General features: G+C 38.6%; 1 protein-coding gene across 3 annotated transcripts in view; it reads right to left on the bottom strand.

Annotated features, from left to right (window-relative positions):
• The window catches only part of cbl (Cbl proto-oncogene, E3 ubiquitin protein ligase), a 28,676-nt gene that overhangs the window by 7,049 nt on the left and 2,694 nt on the right, over window positions 1-18,933 (bottom strand). For 2 of the 3 annotated variants that reach the window (XM_056756641.1, XM_056756640.1), the window contains exons 2-5: window positions 17,481-17,728; window positions 4,513-4,659; window positions 4,218-4,374; window positions 435-556 (exon numbers count right to left, since the gene is read on the bottom strand). In XM_056756641.1, the coding sequence (XP_056612619.1) occupies window positions 435-556; window positions 4,218-4,374; window positions 4,513-4,659; window positions 17,481-17,728 (674 nt within the window). Of the gene's footprint in view, window positions 1-434; window positions 557-4,217; window positions 4,375-4,512; window positions 4,660-10,428; window positions 10,451-17,480; window positions 17,729-18,933 lie in introns of those variants that run through there. The other variant, XM_056756642.1, reaches the window with a different exon arrangement.

Genomic DNA, 18,933 nt, shown 5'->3' with positions numbered 1-18,933 from the left:
GTCATTCGATTGCTTTTCTTTGCTGTGAAAGAGTCTGTGACATCATAGCGATTTTACAATACATCCATTGAAGTGAGGTACCACGCTGTCCTACGGCCACGGGGAGGCGGGGCTTATGAGACTGACAGTGAGTTGTCCCATGTACCTCCTGTCACTGTTTGTGTAAATGCCATTAACACATATTTGATGGAAGTAGAAATCGTGTGACACAGAGGGTCTTAACATGAAATGGCTGGAGCTGTACAGTAGACGCTAAGATCATTAAACACTATAAATAAACGCAGGAGCTGTAGATGTTAAAATATGTAAACACTTTAAATAAAGGCACATTAATGTTAATTTAAATCTGTATGACTTTCTTTTCGATGACAGAATTGTAATTTCAAGTGAATTATTACTAGAGGGGGTGCTTGGATGAGAGGTCTGTGAATTACCTGCCGGGTTTGTGAATGAATTTTTGCAGACGGGCTTTGACTTCATCGTAGGTGAGAAAGGCCATGTACCCCGGATGAGTCACTGCCAGGCTGTTCCAGTTTCTCAGCAGTGATGACCATGGCTACATCACAAAACAAAACAAAAAAAGTAACAGTCAGGGGTTTTTGAAACGCCACCAACATCGTAAACTTATGGCATACCATACCCTAAAATATAATCAGCCAAGACACTTATAGTGTGTAGTGATCTGGCCTCTAACACACTAATCAGGAGAGAGAGAGAGAGAGAGAGAGAGAGAGAGAGAGGGGGGGAGAGGAAAGGAGAGAGGGAGAGAGAGACAGAGAGTGGTGGGGATGCAGTTGAGTCATCGTGTACACCAGTGACACCAGCTGGCCAGATGAACTCATGTCTTCATACATAATCACTACCTCACTTAATCTTATTGTAATTTGGGAACAAGGCGCTTATTTAAATGTTAAGACGCTGATGCGAAGCCACACCTCGCTGAATAAACAAGAGCTGTGACATCCACTGCCAAATATTAAACGCATGTCAACTTTATTTCCTTCCCTAAAGCCTCATCTGAAACCACTGAGCTGTTGCAGTTACAGTTAATGAACCGAGACGAAAAGCTAATACACATTCTATCAAATGAGCTTCTAATGACAATTTATTGTTCAAATTAATTGGATGCTAACCAAATCATTGATGTAAGTGATAAATGCAATATGATTTAAAACATTCAAACTATTTACAAAAGAAAATCATCATATCATGACTTGAACCACTTTTACCTCCTATAATGTAAACAAGTCTATTGCCATGAAGGTAGAAATAAATATTTTAAATTATAATAGGGATAGTTCTCTAAAAAATTATTTACTCACCATCTTGTCATTTCAAACAGAAGATATTAAAATAAGAAATATTTTGAAAAACAATTTTCATTTTTCGGTACACTATCCCTTTAAAAGCATATTTTACGTGGTCACTGGTAGATGTGTGAAATTCAATTTTAAAGATTTGGAACTACACTAAAAGCTTTGAAAAAGTCACTTGTGTTCATGGCACATCGTCCTCGGGCAAGACTATTTGCTACTTCCTCTAACTAATTTATCTGCAAACTCTTCTCAGAATTTGACTTGTTCCTTTTTCAAGAAAAAGGTTGAAAGAGTGCACAAAGAGACGCTGACTGACAGTAGCCCTGTGCATGCAACTTTTTTCAACAAGCCACCAGAGCAACAGTTCATCTCATCTCCAAGAAAATGGTCCATTTTCCTCATTAACCGCTCTTGTAAGGAATCCAACTTAAATTCTCAAAACAACAACAGTCTGGACCAGTCTTAAGCCAAACAAAACTAGATGGCTTTCTTTATAAATCTGTGCAGGGTGAAAGCGTGTGATGCAGTGCGACACTCAATTTCTATTTTTATCATTGTGCAGAGCTAATCCACTTTTTTCTTGTGTGTTTGAAATTCAATTGTTTTATTAAAAAAAACATGTGCCAACTGATTCATTTCAAGTTATAAATAATATCTGAAGGTCATTTAAGTTCAAAGCCTGTTCATAAAAGCATTTGGCCTCTTAATATTGTTGCTTGAATGTTGTCAAAAGAGTGTAGCAGGCAGTTTTTGTAGTCAGTGGAAAAGCAGCCCGGTTCTTCATCCAGGCACACCTAAGAATGGGTCATGTTCACACATTTTGAAAACAACTTCTGCACTGCTGTGTACCATCTGAAACTTCCATCTTGAGACTTAATTCAAACGTATAGATAAAGATAAAATAAAGGTCACCCAGCAACGTTTGGGTTGACAATGTCTTATCATTATGACAGATCTTCACTGTTTACAATCAGAACCTGAGATGTATGATCATGCCGCCTGTGTATACTGAGCAAACACAACACAAAACCGGTTTTTAACCTTTAATTAAGGTTAATATCACTGCCCACTCCTACCTTATGTAGAAAACAATAGAAACCATCAGAGATTCTTATGAATTTCATGGTTATAATGACAATAGTATTGGTTTTAACAAACTATGAAGATCTTTAGCATTAATATCTTGGCTCCACTGGTGGAATGTTAACCCGATGAACGGGAACCAGCAGAACCCTGTTAAAGGTCCAATGTGTACATGTTGGGGGATTTATTGACAGAAATGCAATTTTATATAGATAACTTTAACATTTTTTTTGTATAAAGACCTTCCATAATGAAATGTGATGTTTTTATTTCCTTAGAATGAGCTATTTCTTTCTACGTACATCAAATGGCTAAAATACGGGATGGAAAAAGGACCACACTTGTCACTCCAACGGGGCGGGTCCATTTAGAAGCTGATGATAAGCGTGACCTTGCCGCGTTGAGCTTTGTGAAAAAGCTTCTGCAGTCTCTCTGCAAACAGCCTGTCTATTTCTGGCAGATAGTACAAATGAATGAAGCAAAAGGTAGAGCACAGCCATGAATGCTTATGCCCGCTGGGCTGGCGGCTCGGTGACCTTTTAAGTGCTCCAACGGACTAACACGCTTGAATTATATCTTACTGTCAATTCGAGCTTGGTTATTACATGTATCAAAGGGCAATTTGATCATGGCTAAAATCGGCCATAAAAAATGATCCTGACCTCTTCCCCGAATTAGCTCTGATGTGAAGCATGGAAGAGAAAGGGAAGCTAATTACAGGATAGATGTGATTATGGTCTGTTGAGGAGAGGGAGAATGCGAGAGAGCAGTGGATGTCTGTACTAGAGCACTCCGAATAATGAGCTCATTACACAGACAGCAGTGCTGCCAAGCCTCCGTCAGATAGTACTGCATTCAATGGAATATTACAGATCAGTATTACAATAGAGACGGCAGGAAACTGTTTCATTGCAAATCAACATGTGCAATGTTTTTTTATGCAAAAAAACTGAGGTTAGATGTTGTTATTAGATGTTAAGAGACAGCGCCACTATGATGATAGAGAGTTAAGGTAGATGTCGGGGGACTGTCCAAAGTTGCTAAGGTTTCCTGGGTTGTTTCTACCAAGTGTGGTTGCTAGGGTGCTCTAGGTAGTTGCTAAGTTATTTAAAGGGAAAGTTCACCCAAAAATACAACTTCTGTCGTCATTTATTCACCCTCATGTCGTTTAGAACCTGTATGTGACTCATTCTTCTGTGGAAGACAAAAGACGATACTTTGAGAAATGTGAGGTCCATACAATGGAAGTCAATGGGGGCCTGTGTTTGGTTACCAACATTCCTCAAAAATGACCTTCTGCGTTCTGCAGAAAAAAGAAAGTCATACCGGTTTGGAATAATGAAAGAATCTTTAATTCTGGGTGAACTATCCCTTTAAGTAGTTGCAAGGCAAAAAGTGTGCATAAGTATGCAAATAAAGCAGCAACCTCAGACATTTCTCAAAGGGCATATAATTAGAGCAAACATCCCTCAGAGGTTAGCAGTAGTTGTCATTAAAATAGGTCAAACGCACATCTCTTCTACAGCTGAAGCTCTTACAAATCTTCTCTCGTCTCCTTGCCTCATGAAACCGCCTGCTCGCAGGAGTGCAAACAAGCCTGTATGAGCTACAAAAGGTGATAAGAGGCCCCCAGTCAGGCTGGCCTTCAGCCATGAGAACTCGAGGCTCGGCTTCGACACACACATACAAACTGCGCCTCCATACCCACAGCACACGTCCAAACAACAATAGTCATTGTCAGACCTTCCCCTCCTCTGAGCACGGAGACAATGGAGCTTGTCTCTGCTCAGAGGAAGCGACGGGGATTGGAAACTGCACCTGGAAAAGCCTGGTGAAGATGTCGAACTCGAAGACAGAGATGTAGTCGTTGCAGGTAAGGTCAATGGTGGATTTGAGAGCCATGGCCTCCAGGCCTGAGCTGATTGGGTGGAATTCATGCAGGGCTTGCCGGAACACCTTCCATGGCACGATGGTCCTGAAATTAAAGATATTTCACATGAATTAAAATCAGATTGAAGATTAACTATATCTTTGCCAAAGTCCATCTTTGATTATTCCTAGAGAACACTGTGTAAATCTGTTACGAGAACGAAGAGTATATTAAACGTCTCACTTGTCCCCGAACGATCTTCTCCAAAACTCTGCAGCGTCTGCTTTAGTGATTCTGAAGTTATCACCTTGAAACAGCCCATTGGGAAAGATAGCTTTGAGCTCAGCTAGCATGTGACTGAATATCAGCGACAATTTCGTCAGGTTCCGTCTGAAAGGGAGAAAAAGAGAACAGTTCTAGTTTCACCAAAATGTTAAATACATTCAATCATTACTTAAAGGAACTGTTCACCCTAAAAATCTATCTTTAAGCGGATCACAATCTGAGTTATACTGATTCTTCCCAGTATGGTAATGCCGATGGACAGAGAGGGCATATACTGCCCAAAAAGGGCCTATACTGAATCAGTCACATAAGAGTGAATACAAGCTCAACGAATATCATCTTTTGAATCTCATTGGTTCTTGTGGTTACAAGTCGCGTGACAACCAATGAGATTTGAAACTTGAGATCGATAGCGCTGTGAAGCAGCCGTGTGTTTAACTTCTTCAGAAGTATTACATCAAGTATTACATCTCGTGGTCATAGGACATGCAACATACAATGAGATTCAGAAGTTGAGTTTGGTCGAGCCTATGTGCAGCCATTTTGAGTGAGAACGCTAGTTTTTACTTTGAAACATGACTAAATAGGCTCAAAATATGAATCGTCTAGCTCACAAAAGTGTCGTTTGACATCATGTGACATGAATTTACCCTGGAGACGCATGTAGTACTTTATGACAGATATATGTGCTTTTTGGAGTGGGTCACTATACATTTAAATTACAAAGCCAAGAACAGCCAGGTTTGGGTATTATTACTCTAAATGTGTCTTATTTAATCAAATGTGTTAAATCATGACATTAAACATTAATTAATGTTTTCAAAAACAGTCCAATCAAGAGTCAAACCTAGACTTTATAGTGATTTCTGCAAACTTTTATTCGACATTTTGATTTTGGGTTTGGCAAAAGTTTGAGCAGTGACCAGAGGAGCATGCGTCATCAGAGACCCGCATCAGTGAGGATTGAGGTGGACGCTATGAATGCCTGCTGCATTTTTCTGATTCCACTAATCCTGGGCACTTGAGTCAGGCAGGCAGGGCCACGCTACACGGCAGGGGGAGGAAACGCAAAGAAAGCCATGATTTAGACGGCTGCACAGTGGGGGATTGTACAGGCGCTCCAGCCTGAGAAATTGACATGCAAGAGAGAGAGCGCAAGCGTGGTAGCGCGCAGCTGCCTGCAAAAACGAAATCCTTACTCTCACTGAGAAGGAGAGAGCATGTTCCAAACAAAATACATCTCAAGACAGAGAAAAGGGTGAGTGGAGTGTAATTTAAAAGGCAAAAGAAAAAATAGCAGAAAGAGAAGAGGAAACTGATGAATTAATAGAAACACACGAAAACAGGAAGACAAAAAGACAAATCAAAATGCTTGTCTGCCAAGATCCCTTCACTTTACTTATTTTTAAGGGAACATCCTTCTGTCTAAGACATTTCACAATTCCATGCCGGCACTTGTGTGGTTAGTGTAAAAAAGGGGGATTTAGAAAGTGCTTTCAAATAACAAGATACATTTCCCCCCACCCTTAACAAAGGATCAATCTTGAATGCTTTGAAACTAGTTTTATTAAGAGGTACCTTCATGCAAAAATGTCTGTAAAGACTTTGAAACCTAGAGCAGCCGCCGGGCGAGTCCGACCGAGCCAAAGTCCTGCATAAGCAATGACTCTCTTTGTGCACAGCTTTACGAGTCGATGCTGAAGAAAACTCAGAGTCAGCTGTGCTACATTTCTCTCTCAGAGTCCTGCAAAACACTTTCACTCTCTCTTTGCTACTGCAACACCTGAAACATTGCTGTCCCCTCAGCCTGGTTCTAGACGCTCATTCATCAATGGCAGGCTCTGGGAACAGTTGCTGTTTGTGCAGGCTTGGGTCAAAATGTGCCAGCGTGCCTTCTGTAAAAACCAGCTGTGCCACACTACCTGACCAGAACAATACGACTAGAGGGGTTGACACTGGCCTTCAGTACGCTGTGGGGCTTGCACTAGGGGTGGGCGATCTAGAAAAAAAATTCAAATCACGATTTTTTCCAGATAGATCACGATTCACGATTTTATCGCGGTTCTTCTTCAAGTTGGTTTTAAGACTATTTTGCAAATTAAAGGGGCTTCAATACAGCCAAACTAAGTCCCCATATAAAAATATACTCTTTACCACTTATATTTTGAAGAATATTTTAATCAAGTTAATATTTAATGCAAGTGCAAGAACATAAATCAGCTGTTAGCAAAAAACTTTACATTTTGAATTTGGTTTTTCATCTTGTTGCGGCACTCTGAGTAAAGCTGTGGAATGGGCGTGGAGGATAAATATTTTTGGCTGGGTATTTCGTAACGTGGATCTACGACTTTGAGCAGTTTTTTAAAGCCCTCATTTTCCACAGTCTTTATGGGAATCATGTCTTTGGCCAGGTAAAATGCGACCGCGTCAGTGACATCTTTCCAGCGCTTGTTCATTCTGTCATACGGATACGGAGTTCCTTTCTCAAATGGTTCTTTCGCTAAATTCGTTGTTTAAGCCTTTTAGTTTCCGTATGCTTGGTTGTACCTGATTTACTCACGTGGGATCCCTTTATAATTTGACTGTCGGCATACTCTTTCAGTCCCTTTTATTTTGAGGTGGTTAAAAAGGTTCGTTGTGTTGCCTTACGACGCTCGAATCTTATCATTGCCACATTTGCAAATAACTGTTGTTTGGGCCGTGTCAGTTGGGGAAAACCCCCAAACCATTTCAATATTACTGATGTAGATTTTTTTTGGGACCAAGTCCTCCGTGTTTCCCTCCATCTTCACTGACCGCGTCACTTAATCTTACTGAATTCACAAGCAACGTATACGAGCTTGTTAACATGGCGCAATCTATCGCAAGTATGTTGACGAATTCTATAGAACACTACTATATAGGACGATTTAACGATTTTCCCGAGTAAGTGGATTGTGCAGTCATTATAATCGTTCGCGATCTAATATCGTCATATCGCACACCCCTAGTTTGCACAGGTCTTTAGTGCGATGCAGAACACTTTTAAAACTTTGAAAGCGTGACGCATGCTCGACTCTGTTTATTTATGTCCATTTAAACCGTGAGGGCTTTGGATAGGAGATTCAAACTAAGTAGGGCACAGATGCACAAAAAGCCCAGACTCATGCGGCCGGCCTCGCTCAATCACTCACTAAAGCTGTCGGACTCGTGGAGGACGGTATTTGAGAGCAGTGCTCTGCTAATCCCAGAGACCGAAGCTTCACTCCTCAGAACAATAAGCGGAGCCCTCACTGTACACCATTCATACTAAATAGCATTGTATTAATCTTTGAATATGCAAAATTCCTGTCAGATCAAAAAACCACAGCCTGCATTTGTATATGCATACTTTCCTGCAACACAAAAAGCAGTCGTTCAAAAATAGTATTTTTGCATGTTTTAATAAAACTTTTTTTTTTTTAATGTTTCTAAAAAATTCTCATTACCGCATCCATTTAAAATGGTCAATCCCATGGCATGTTTGACTTTAAAAAAAGCTATTTTTTATTTATCATACATAAAAAGAATGCATTATACATGTAACCTTTTTTAAATGCAGAAAATTACTTGTACTGTAATGAGAAGAAAAATTTGTGTACACAGCGTGACAGAAAATATTAAGCTTTTAACTAGAAAAATATAAAGCACTCTGTTAACTTGGAGGCCATTTGAAAGCTACTGATAGAAGTTTTTCTAACTTACTTCACATAAAGTTAAACTTAATGTAAATACGTTTGTGTGTGTTTTCAAGAAACTGAACATACTTGGATGCAAAAGAAACAATTTTCACATGAACAGCCGTGAAATACAGCCTATACAGGCTCCTAATATTGGCTCTTTAGGAGGAAATTAAACTGCAACTCTTCAGTGTCTCACTTGCCAGGTTTCCATTACAGATTTGCGCAAAATGTAAGCGATGATTTCTAAATTTCAATTAAAACAATATCGCAGAATGACAGCGTTTTCATTAAATGATATTATGCGATTAAAGTAGCGCTGCACGATTAATCGCAATTCGCATTCAAATCGTAATTAAATTGATGTGGCTATCGCGATTGTGAAATCGCAAAGGCTGTGATTATGTTTTATTTGCAGCTTGTTCTTGAAGCACGGCTCTGTGGGAAAAGCTTCTTCATCTCAAGCACTCCACGTTTGATTCGCTTAAAATGTGAATTTAAAAAAGCAACACCCTTCAAACATCATCCTTATAAATATACTTTATTATCATTAAAAAACCCGAGGAGGCTTGAAAAACCGTGATAGAAAGATGCCTGATGCAGCAAGACGTCATTTCCTGGTTATACGCGCGGTACTTCTTCTATGGAGCATTTACATTTCTTTGCGAGAGCGCCCTCTGGCTTTCAGATGCAGCTGCAATTAACAGTATTTCAACGGTAAAACTGTGCTTAAAACATCACACCCAACCGCCAAATCGTGTGTGCTTTCTTTTCGATTTATCGTGCAGCCCTAGATTAAAGTGTATTTTGATTCTTCTCGCGATAAATCATGTCTGCATTATAAATGTCTGCATTTCCTTATATATTTTCATATGACCTCACTGGTCCTAATAAATTTCCATAGTGCACTTACTCGTTTTCCTGCATTTGAGCCATGATATAAGATATTACTTAATTTTGTAACTTGTATTTACGACAAAAAGTGTTTACATTGCAGTTTTGTGAAATATGCCTTTACCGTATTGCCTGAAACACACATCATACGAGCGTGAGAATTCTTTTGCAATACAGGTTTTATTTTGCAAAATTGACGTGTTTCCAATGGGCGTATTTTAAATTTCAAATTGCAAATTTTGAAGGGTAATGGAAACCTGGCTACTGATAACCAAACACCATAACGCTGTTACAATTGACAGTCCATGAAGTGGAAGCAGTGTTTTTTTGTGAAGACACCCGACATATTTTTGGGCGAGAGTCAGAGGTGGCACAAAATTTGATGGAGGCGACCGTCTCCTACTTTTCTATGCAGGAAAACCCCTGAGGATGTGATATGGTAATGATAATTTCAGCAGAAAAAGCTGTAAAATACATAAATACTTCATTCCTATGTTAACATTATGCTTTGTGCAAGGTAGAGAACACAGTTATGTTTATTATGATCATTTTTTGTGTTAGCAAATTATACGTTATGTAATTAATATCTTTACTGCCATTTTTTAGTAGTTTCGTGAGAATGACTCAAGAGCTCGGAGTAAATTAGTGCCGTTTTTGCATTTCTGGAATATATGGAAATGCATTTATACTGTGCCTTCATACAAGATACTCTATCAATGCTCAACAAGAATTCAGTACATACCACAAACAGAAAACTTCAATACCGCCTGAATTAACAGTCCCATCCTCTCTCTCTCCGCCTCCAATCCCCTGGCACGCCAGCCTCTCCTCACTGTTGCTATGGTTATGGGCCAAGCCCTCCCTAGATAGTGTGCTTTTGTTAGCCTTCCTCCTCTTCTGGTCTAACCTTTGACCTGCAGCTGGCTGCTCCCTTCCTGTTTCCTGTTTTCTGTGATAAAACAGTCAAGCCAACTGGCGAAAGCGAGAGCGGTCTGCTCGTGCCCACGGATTATTATCAAAGACTTAATAGTTCATACGCTTCACACCTAGTCTTTCCTCAGCGCCTGCCTTAATGTAAAAAAAAAAAGCCCTGCGCTTATTTACTCTGCATCATACTAGAAGATCAACTATTTCACAAGCCGTCTTACAGTTCACACATCCTTGTAACATTTCCCCAAATATCAGACCTTTGTGCGCCTTAGCAAGTGACTTTATCGTCCCTTGGTCACTATTTGCATCCAAACGACAAATTAATGAGAACACACAAACCGGCACCACTTACTGTCCAAATTTAACTGCCTTCACACCGGATCTCAGTCAGGAAACGGTGTTGACAGCAACCATACACTCGAGCAAACACACATAAACACGATGGCCGGCATCCACCACTCATGCACACTGAATTGATGTTGTAATGTCCACTGGTTCACTTTGCTCGTTTTGTCCAGGGTGATTTTTAGAGAAGTGGTTTTAGAGATTTTGGAGAAGTGATGGGTCACAAGTCGGTTGAGACTGGCTCAAGGAAACTAACAACGCAAGTGAATAACAAACTGCAACTGACCATGGTACACAATTCAACTTTTAAAGTGAGGAAAATATTTAACACTGACATTAAAGCGTTCAAATCAAACTGTAGATCATTTGGTAGAAATTTAAAAGAGTATGTTAATGATAACATGCGCAAATAACCTGGCAAGCTGACTAGAATTAATACACATTGCAATAACAAGAAAAACATACGTGTCAGCCACATTTGCTTTGCGGCTGCTGAGAGCACAAACCAAAAATGTTAAGACATTTAGAAACCAAATTTGTCAATTTTCCTATTCAGCCTATGTCATGTTAATGTTATGTTTGCATATTGTTGGGCACATGCAGGTCACAGTGATAATGATAAACTATAATGGTTTTGTTAAACGCTCTTAAAAATAAAGTTGTGATAGAAGAACAATTTGTCAAAGATTCTTTATAGAACCATCTCATTCTTACCTTTATATAATTGGAAGAATCTTTTTTTTGCCACAAAGTACCTTTTGTGAAACAGAAAGATTCTTCAGATGTTAAAGGTTATTTATGGAAGCATTAAGACAGAAATGGTTCTTCATTGGCATCGTGAAGCACCTTTCCTTTTAAAAGTGAAGGGACAGTTCAACAACAATACTCGCAATGCACACATTTTACATCAGAATGAATTATTTTGGTATTTTGTAGCTTTATCTGCTAAAATGATCATTACTGTAATGCATTGCGGTTTGTTCAAGATATTTACATACATTTTGTTTAAAGAAACACATCTGCCAAGATCTGGTTAAAGATTCCTTTATATTTCTCAAAACGTAACAGTCTTTGTGTTATTTGTATGCAAAACGCAATTTCAATCCTCTATAATTACGTACTGTACATGTGGGAGAATTGACAACAAAGCAGACTTTGCCTTTTAGATTCTCACTACTGATACACGTAAAATTTATACAGTGATATGTAGAATTTGTATTAAAATATAATGCATTGATGTCTAATAACATAACGATGGCTTCTCTTTTATAAGCAAAACATGCTATGGGATTGAATTTTTTTAAATGGTTATGATCACGATAGGCCATTTTGTGAAATTTCTTCAAAATTGTGTTAAACTGTCAGTTATTTTAATTAATGCTTTTACACATGTCATATCTTTTTTGATGAATAAAAAGGACATTTTATTGATGTAAGGGGTTTAAAAGAAAACAATGTTTTTGAGGGAATCAGCCAGTTACCAATGTTCTTCAGAATATAATGTGTGTTCTGCAGAAGAAAGTCATACAGGTTTGGAATGACGGTTTGGATAAATGTCATAGTCAAAATATTATTTTAGGTCACGACTTTAGGTCTAATGTAAAATCCCGAAGCACTGTTGTGAAATCAACATAACTACTGTCAGGGAAACCTGAGAACCGTGACTTTAAAAGTGAGAGAGCAACTTTTTTGTGCACATTAGTAGTTTCTAGTAGTGCGTTTCCGACAATGTACTCTGTAGGCCATAAATAAACATGATGCCCAACTGCTAGCGTGCACCGCTCTCAGCCCGACACATGCTGAACTCAACTCTGAGTGGACAGTGAGATGCAGGACGTAGTAACTCGAGCTGCAATACAATCCTCGGACGTGTTAAAAGCATTTCCATCCAAAGCTCTCCCTGTGTGCTTTAACTCACGAAAAACCGTCAAAACTATTCTTAAGACGGAAGTTCGGACGTGATTACGACTTTGTGCATCACAGTGAATCATTGGTTGCTCAGCTCCATTGATTCCAGGCTTGCTTGTTTTCCTGTGATCCCCTGAGAACAATACGACTCGCTAAACAATGAATGATTAATACAAAGCAGGCTTAATTGAAATACGCTTCTGGGTCCCACTGATGCAAGTCTTATACTCACAGGAACTTCAACACTTCCTGTATTGTACACAAAGATTGCAAGTGACTATCAAACAAATCTGCTTCAATAAAATTACTTTTTCATAGCATTTGACGGCCAAAATATTATTACAAACAACGAATCGGCAGAAAAAGAAATCTTTGCACTACATGGAACCTGTAAAACTCCACATCTACTTATTATGTATATGTTTTTTCATTTATCTTTAACATAAAATAAGCGTTATTCTGTAGTTAATAAACTACAGTGAATACACACTTCTTCACACAATGCCTGTGAAATCACAAATCTAAATAACACATTTTTTAAACACATTGCTGACTATTTGACACTGACCATTTCACACTAAATCAGCCTTCAATTCAGAGTGCAACAGCGTTTAAAATGATAAAATGATGTCTTGAATTACTCTAGTTGTTCCAAACCTGATTCTTTGTTTGGTTGAACACAGAGAAAGATATTTGGACAAATGCTTGTAACCAAATAGTTCTTGGACACCACTGACTACCACAGTAGGAATTTAACATGAAATTGGAATTAGGATCATTGCAAATTTGACATCATATCGTAAAATATCCCCATCTCTCTATGATGCGCATCGCAAAATATCGTACTACAAAGTATCGTTACACCCCTAACTCTTTTGTGTTCAACAGCATAAATAAAACGAACAAAGTAATTTTTCCTACAACGATAGTCCATGGGATCCAAGAACTGTGAGGTTCAAAGCATTGTTCCAAATATCTTTCTCAGTGTTCATCAGAACAAAGACATTTATAGAGACGCGGAACAACTCGAAGGTGAGTAAATGACAATTATTTTTTTTCGGATGAAATAATCCTTTAAAAAACCCAAACTGTCAATTACTTTGCATATTTCCAGAACGGGTTAGTAATAATCGTGTCTAAGTCTGCTGCATTTATGCAATCGTTGAAGCATCTTTGCAAAGTTGGACCCTTGTCATTTAAATAGTAATACCAATGAAACATTGTGAAAGGCGCTATATAAATAATTTAATCACATAATTCTAAGCAAATTTATATTCCCTCACAGAGGGGAAGTACCTTACATTATCTAAAATACAATAGTCACCTTTGTCCCATTTCTATTTCTCAGCAGCTGGTTATTTCTTCCTCTCTAATTCACACAGGGCAATGTATGAAACAATTATAAGACCTTAACTAGTATGGAACATCAGCGTGACATCCTAACCACAACAAACGTCAACTTATCTTGTGACAGATCTGAGACTTTATCAAAAGGAAACTACTTGTTATCTCACACCTATTACAAACGGTTAAATATAAAATAAATAATACTGAACATTTTTTCTACTGTATATGTTCTGCATCTCCACATTATTAATACGTTCTTGTCATTCACACCTCACTTCACTGATAAGATGAACTGATAACCAAACTAATATGAGAGGAAACTACTGCAATGGAAAATCACATGACACTATAAGAATAAGGTACAACTACTTTCGTTCAAACATTAGAAGTTTTTAGAAAATATGTTGGGTTTTCTTATTCATAATAGCTGCGAGAACACAACTAACTTTAGTCTATCTAAACTAAAAGTGTTTTTTAACTCTATAGGATACTCTTACTCTTTTAATGTCATTATTAGTTGTCATTTCTTTAACCCTGTTTGTTAAAGATGAACTTCAACAGCTGACAATTTTCTTGTACATCACAATGTTTGCAATACATATTATGCAAATATAGCTCATATTTGCACCAAAGCCACAATATCGGGTCATCTACAAGAACGCAGACAGAATTTAAATGTCAGTGTCCAAGTAAAAGGTACTAAGCAGGTTCATGTTCCGAAACAGACTCTATAATCAGTGGCAGGTTTCAGCCAGCCACAATGCATGCCTATGAGGAACAGGAAGAGGAAGTGACTGTGTTAACAGGAACAGCAGTGTCTGTGTGGCAGAAGTGTGACTAGTTTGTCAGAGCTGATCATTTCTTTCTTCTCACTCACTATGAACACAACTCCCCCAAATGCAAACTACATCTTCAGGGTCTAACAACACCGAAATCCTCTAAAGAATTTGCTACTTAATCAGCTCATATGAGGCCGTCATCATACAACAAGATGTGTTAAGTTATTATGGTTTTTGACATCAAAATGTTTCACTTGTTCAGTCTTCTAGCAGGCAAACAGTATGAAAAATTATTAATGACAGTTATGCCTATTGTAAGAATGATGAGCATAAAATTTTATTTTGACAGGCCACTAATCTGCATGTTCTGTTTGAGTCGACTGTCGACACCGCTGAGCTTCCAGGGGGCAACAAGGGAATTTAGCCCCCAAAATAAAGCATCCACTTTAAAATCATACTGTAGTGTCAATCTGGGTCAAACCGTAGCCAAAAGGCTTAAAACATTTATCAAATTGAGTTCAAAGGTTACAGGCAATTTTCATATGTGCTTTTTTAACATCGTAGCCTGGAGGGTTGTTGTGCTATGGAAAAGATACAAAAAAAACCTCACCCACCCTTAATAGGGACGTAACATTTCAGGTTCTAAAACAAAAGTATATTAAGAAGATGATGATAAATACATTTCAGATGGGTCTTTAGCCAACCTGTTACTTTTAAGAGCACAGTCAAACTCTTCCTCTCATGGCCGATATTATTTGCATTGTGTAAAACTCCCCAACCGCACACTCATGCTAGCCCAGTGTTTTTTTTAAAAAAAGCAAAAGAACCACACACCTGATATAATCCACTGTCCACTGTCTAAACCATGAACGCTTACATGCTCATCTTCATTTGCATCTTTGCTACACAACTTCAGCTTCAGCTCCTGTTAACTTCTTCAAGATAAATAACGCGATTCAAGGTCTGGTGAACCCCTGCTTCTGCTTTCTTCTTTTGTCTCTCACGCTAGGTTTAGCTAACTTGCAGTGGAATCCGAACATGAACCAGCACGGAACTGCTTCGCAAAGACAGCCATATAAAGATGAAGTGTTACTCTACTCTCGCATCTTCATTTGGTTAAAACAGAGACATGACAAAATCGCACTGCTTGAGGGTTGGTCGACAAAATTAGTGACGACAAATGTCAGCTGACGATTGAAAACCTGAGATGGCAGAACTAACGGAGTAGTGCAGATATCACACATTTTTGTAGGCCAACCAAGAAGTTAGCACCGTACTGGTCCCCTTGACCGAAAGCCTATCCATTCTTCCCATAGATTTAGAAGATCTCAAAAAAAAAAGATCTGGGATTATCAAAGGTTTATAATGTTTACGTTGTCTATTAAAATACTCTTTACAGCATAACACAACATTTGTTCCATTTGAAGCCGAAATACAATCGGCAGAAGTAAAAAGCTAACATAATGCTATAAACCGACTACACCACGGTCGCTCGATAGCAACGTCACCACCACCAAGCCTCCGACAACTTTTTCAAACTTTTATCAAATACGTGTTCCCTGGTGAAGGAATCCCCATTCACGTCTTTAGAGATTTGTGCCCATGTGGCATTATTTGTGAGATTTATATGGGCAAAGAAGTCTACTGTGTTTGTTAAAGGAAGTTGCCGCATTTAGAAACCGCCGTTTTTAAGACACAATAAAGCTTTAAAATATAACAAGTATATAACTGGGGTGTTTTATGTCATAGATAAAAATGTAAAAATCAGGTGTTGTTAACCACTTATTTCAGTCAATCTACCAAAAACCCATTGACGCGATGGAACAGGAAGTGCTAAAATGCTAACTCGCTTCTGGGGTTTGCATACAAAAATGTCTAATCTATGCTGCTCCCTATTATTTTAAATGTAAAAAAATTTATAGACCCTAATTATTTTGCCGATTGCACGGTTTCTGTAAAAAACCTTGTATAAATACTAGGGATGAGTCACGAATTTCGAATATTCGAATAGTTTTATAATTATAGAATTTCGAATAGTGTGTGCTCTCTTAAAAAAAAAATCGTTGTGTTTTCACGCGTAACGAGTTCATGTAACCAAAGGGTGGCTCTGCCAAAAATGACGCACCTAAATCTAAATGCTGTCAATCAAGAGACAGTAGAGCAAAACACAACAATTGTTTACGAAGTTACTCACACTGTAGACCCGCATGGCATAACGTAAACGATAAATTGAGACGGTGTCAAAAATGAGTTCTGTGTGGGGGTCATTTAATAAAATGTATGAGAATAAAGTGCACTGCAAACTCTACAATGCAAAACTGGCTTATCATGGATCAACAACATTTGAGGGCGAAGCACCAAGCAGGTCCATCCACAGGTCAGCAATCAGTTGCTAGTTTATGGTCAGACCAACCAATTTGCATGCCAGACGGGAGGAGAAAATAACGGCTTTATTTACTAAGATGATCGCTAAGGATATGCTTCCGATCGGCTCTGTCGAAGGAGAGGGCTTCAAAAATCCTATGCAGTTTTTACAGCCCGAGTTTACTGTTCGTCTAGAAAAACGATCACTCCCAGACTGGAGAAACTTTTTCATGACAATAGAAATGGAAGCCTTTTGAGCTGTTAATTCATGAAATCGTTCCGGACTGTTAATAAATGCCGTCATTCGGTTGTTAATATATTAATGTTTCAGCGTGTTATCTTAATGTATAGCTTGATGTAAGATTGCCTATTCTAAAATAAATAAAGCAGTGTTTCGTCACGGATTTAAAGCGTAAGTGATCTCTCTCTATGTATGTGTGTGTAATACTGTAAATGCGTCCATGTGGGGGAGGGGTGCGAATTTCGAATATTTTTTTAATAGTTCTCATCGATCTCCAAATATTATTTTTGCTTTAAATGCCCATCCCTAATAAAAACACCAATGTTGGGGTCTGCAGTGACTTTGCTACCTGAAATATTTGACAAAAAATTTGAGTACCAAATCATGTTAAGAGGTGTTACGGTGTAGAAAACCCCTCACCTGGGCTGAGAATTCTCCTCGAACATTCTCTCTTTGCCATCCTTGAAAAGACTTATGGTCTGCTTGGTCTTCTTGGTCAGATTCTCCATGAAAACACGGAAGTACTCATTGTCACCTAGTGTTTCCATCTTGCCTTCGTAGCGTGACAGGATGGTGCGGAGATGCTGGTACGTGTCCGGCAGTAGGTCCAGGATGTACGGTGGACTGTTCTTCAGGGCCAGTTTGGGGTTCTGGCATAATCGCACAACCTGGACCAAAGACAATAAACAACATCTAAATTGTGTGTATATGTAAACTTGGTTTAAAGAATGATATCTTTTGACAACACCAAGATGCAAAATGCATGCAGAACCAAACCTGATGCAATAATAAGATTACAGAAAGAGCACAAGAAGCGATAATGTACACAGAGAATACATAACCATGGCTTGTCCAAATACAGATATGCCAGGTCAAAAAGGCTAACTGTACACAAAAGAATGAGATAATGAGAATCGGATCCTTTTATTAAGGCCGAGAAAGCTCACATGGTCTGTTTGGTCTATACAAGTCTGTTAACAAAGCAGCCAACAAACTCTGTACAAATATTTTGACTCAAATATTCTGTACAATTCTCCAAAGAGACATTAAGACAAGTGACGAAGAAGAAAACTGAACTAACTCCATATCTTCTATGGGCCAATGTTTTGCAAGTTTTATCTTACAGTGTAGTGTGATAAGCGAGAGGGGGAAATTAAAAGCGACTAAAGTTTTATAATGTACACAAATAAATATTTTTCTTAACTTTTCAGGCCAAAAACTTTTAACCCAAACAACAAGAGCATTTCAACAAATCCAAACATCAATAAATGCAATCTACGACACAAGTAAATTTACATGAGCAGTTGTAATCGGATTGTTCTGGGGTTTTTGGTTAATTGACAAAGCCGGTTCAAAAACTGTGTATGTGTTTATTTTAAATTCTCCAAAAGGTTTATTTTGAAAAGACAAACTATCTCCAATATGTCACATGGTAGAGACCTACTTAAGGCCTTGAAAGCTTTTGGAAAATCTTTCTCCCTCACAATAAATCACAATGATTAAGTGCATGCCCATAGTTCTCCAAACACTTCATTAGTCAAACCGCTTAATGGCCAGGGTGATGGTCCACTAGCTTCGGATTTAATTTAGACATAGTGGTTCTGTTCTGTCTGGACTAAAGCTGAGCATCATCACCTTTTGAACTGTCAATTAAGATGAGGATGCGAAATTTGAGGAAACGGGAAACTGCTCAGATGTCACCGCTCCTGAAGTTCGTGAAGGTCTGACAACATGTTACAGCTCGACAAGAGGCTGTCGCTGCATGCAGCTGCTCGGAGGGCTTGTGGCTGCTCTTATCTATTATGTCTGTAGCACACGACCAGCTGTGATTGGGGGGTGGGGTGAGCCGATGACATCACATATCACATGAGGG

The sequence above is a fragment of the Triplophysa dalaica genome, chromosome 9 (genome assembly GCF_015846415.1).
Source record: "Triplophysa dalaica isolate WHDGS20190420 chromosome 9, ASM1584641v1, whole genome shotgun sequence".
Taxonomy (NCBI): domain Eukaryota; kingdom Metazoa; phylum Chordata; class Actinopteri; order Cypriniformes; family Nemacheilidae; genus Triplophysa; species Triplophysa dalaica.
This window is presented reverse-complemented; position numbering and strand designations above follow the sequence as displayed.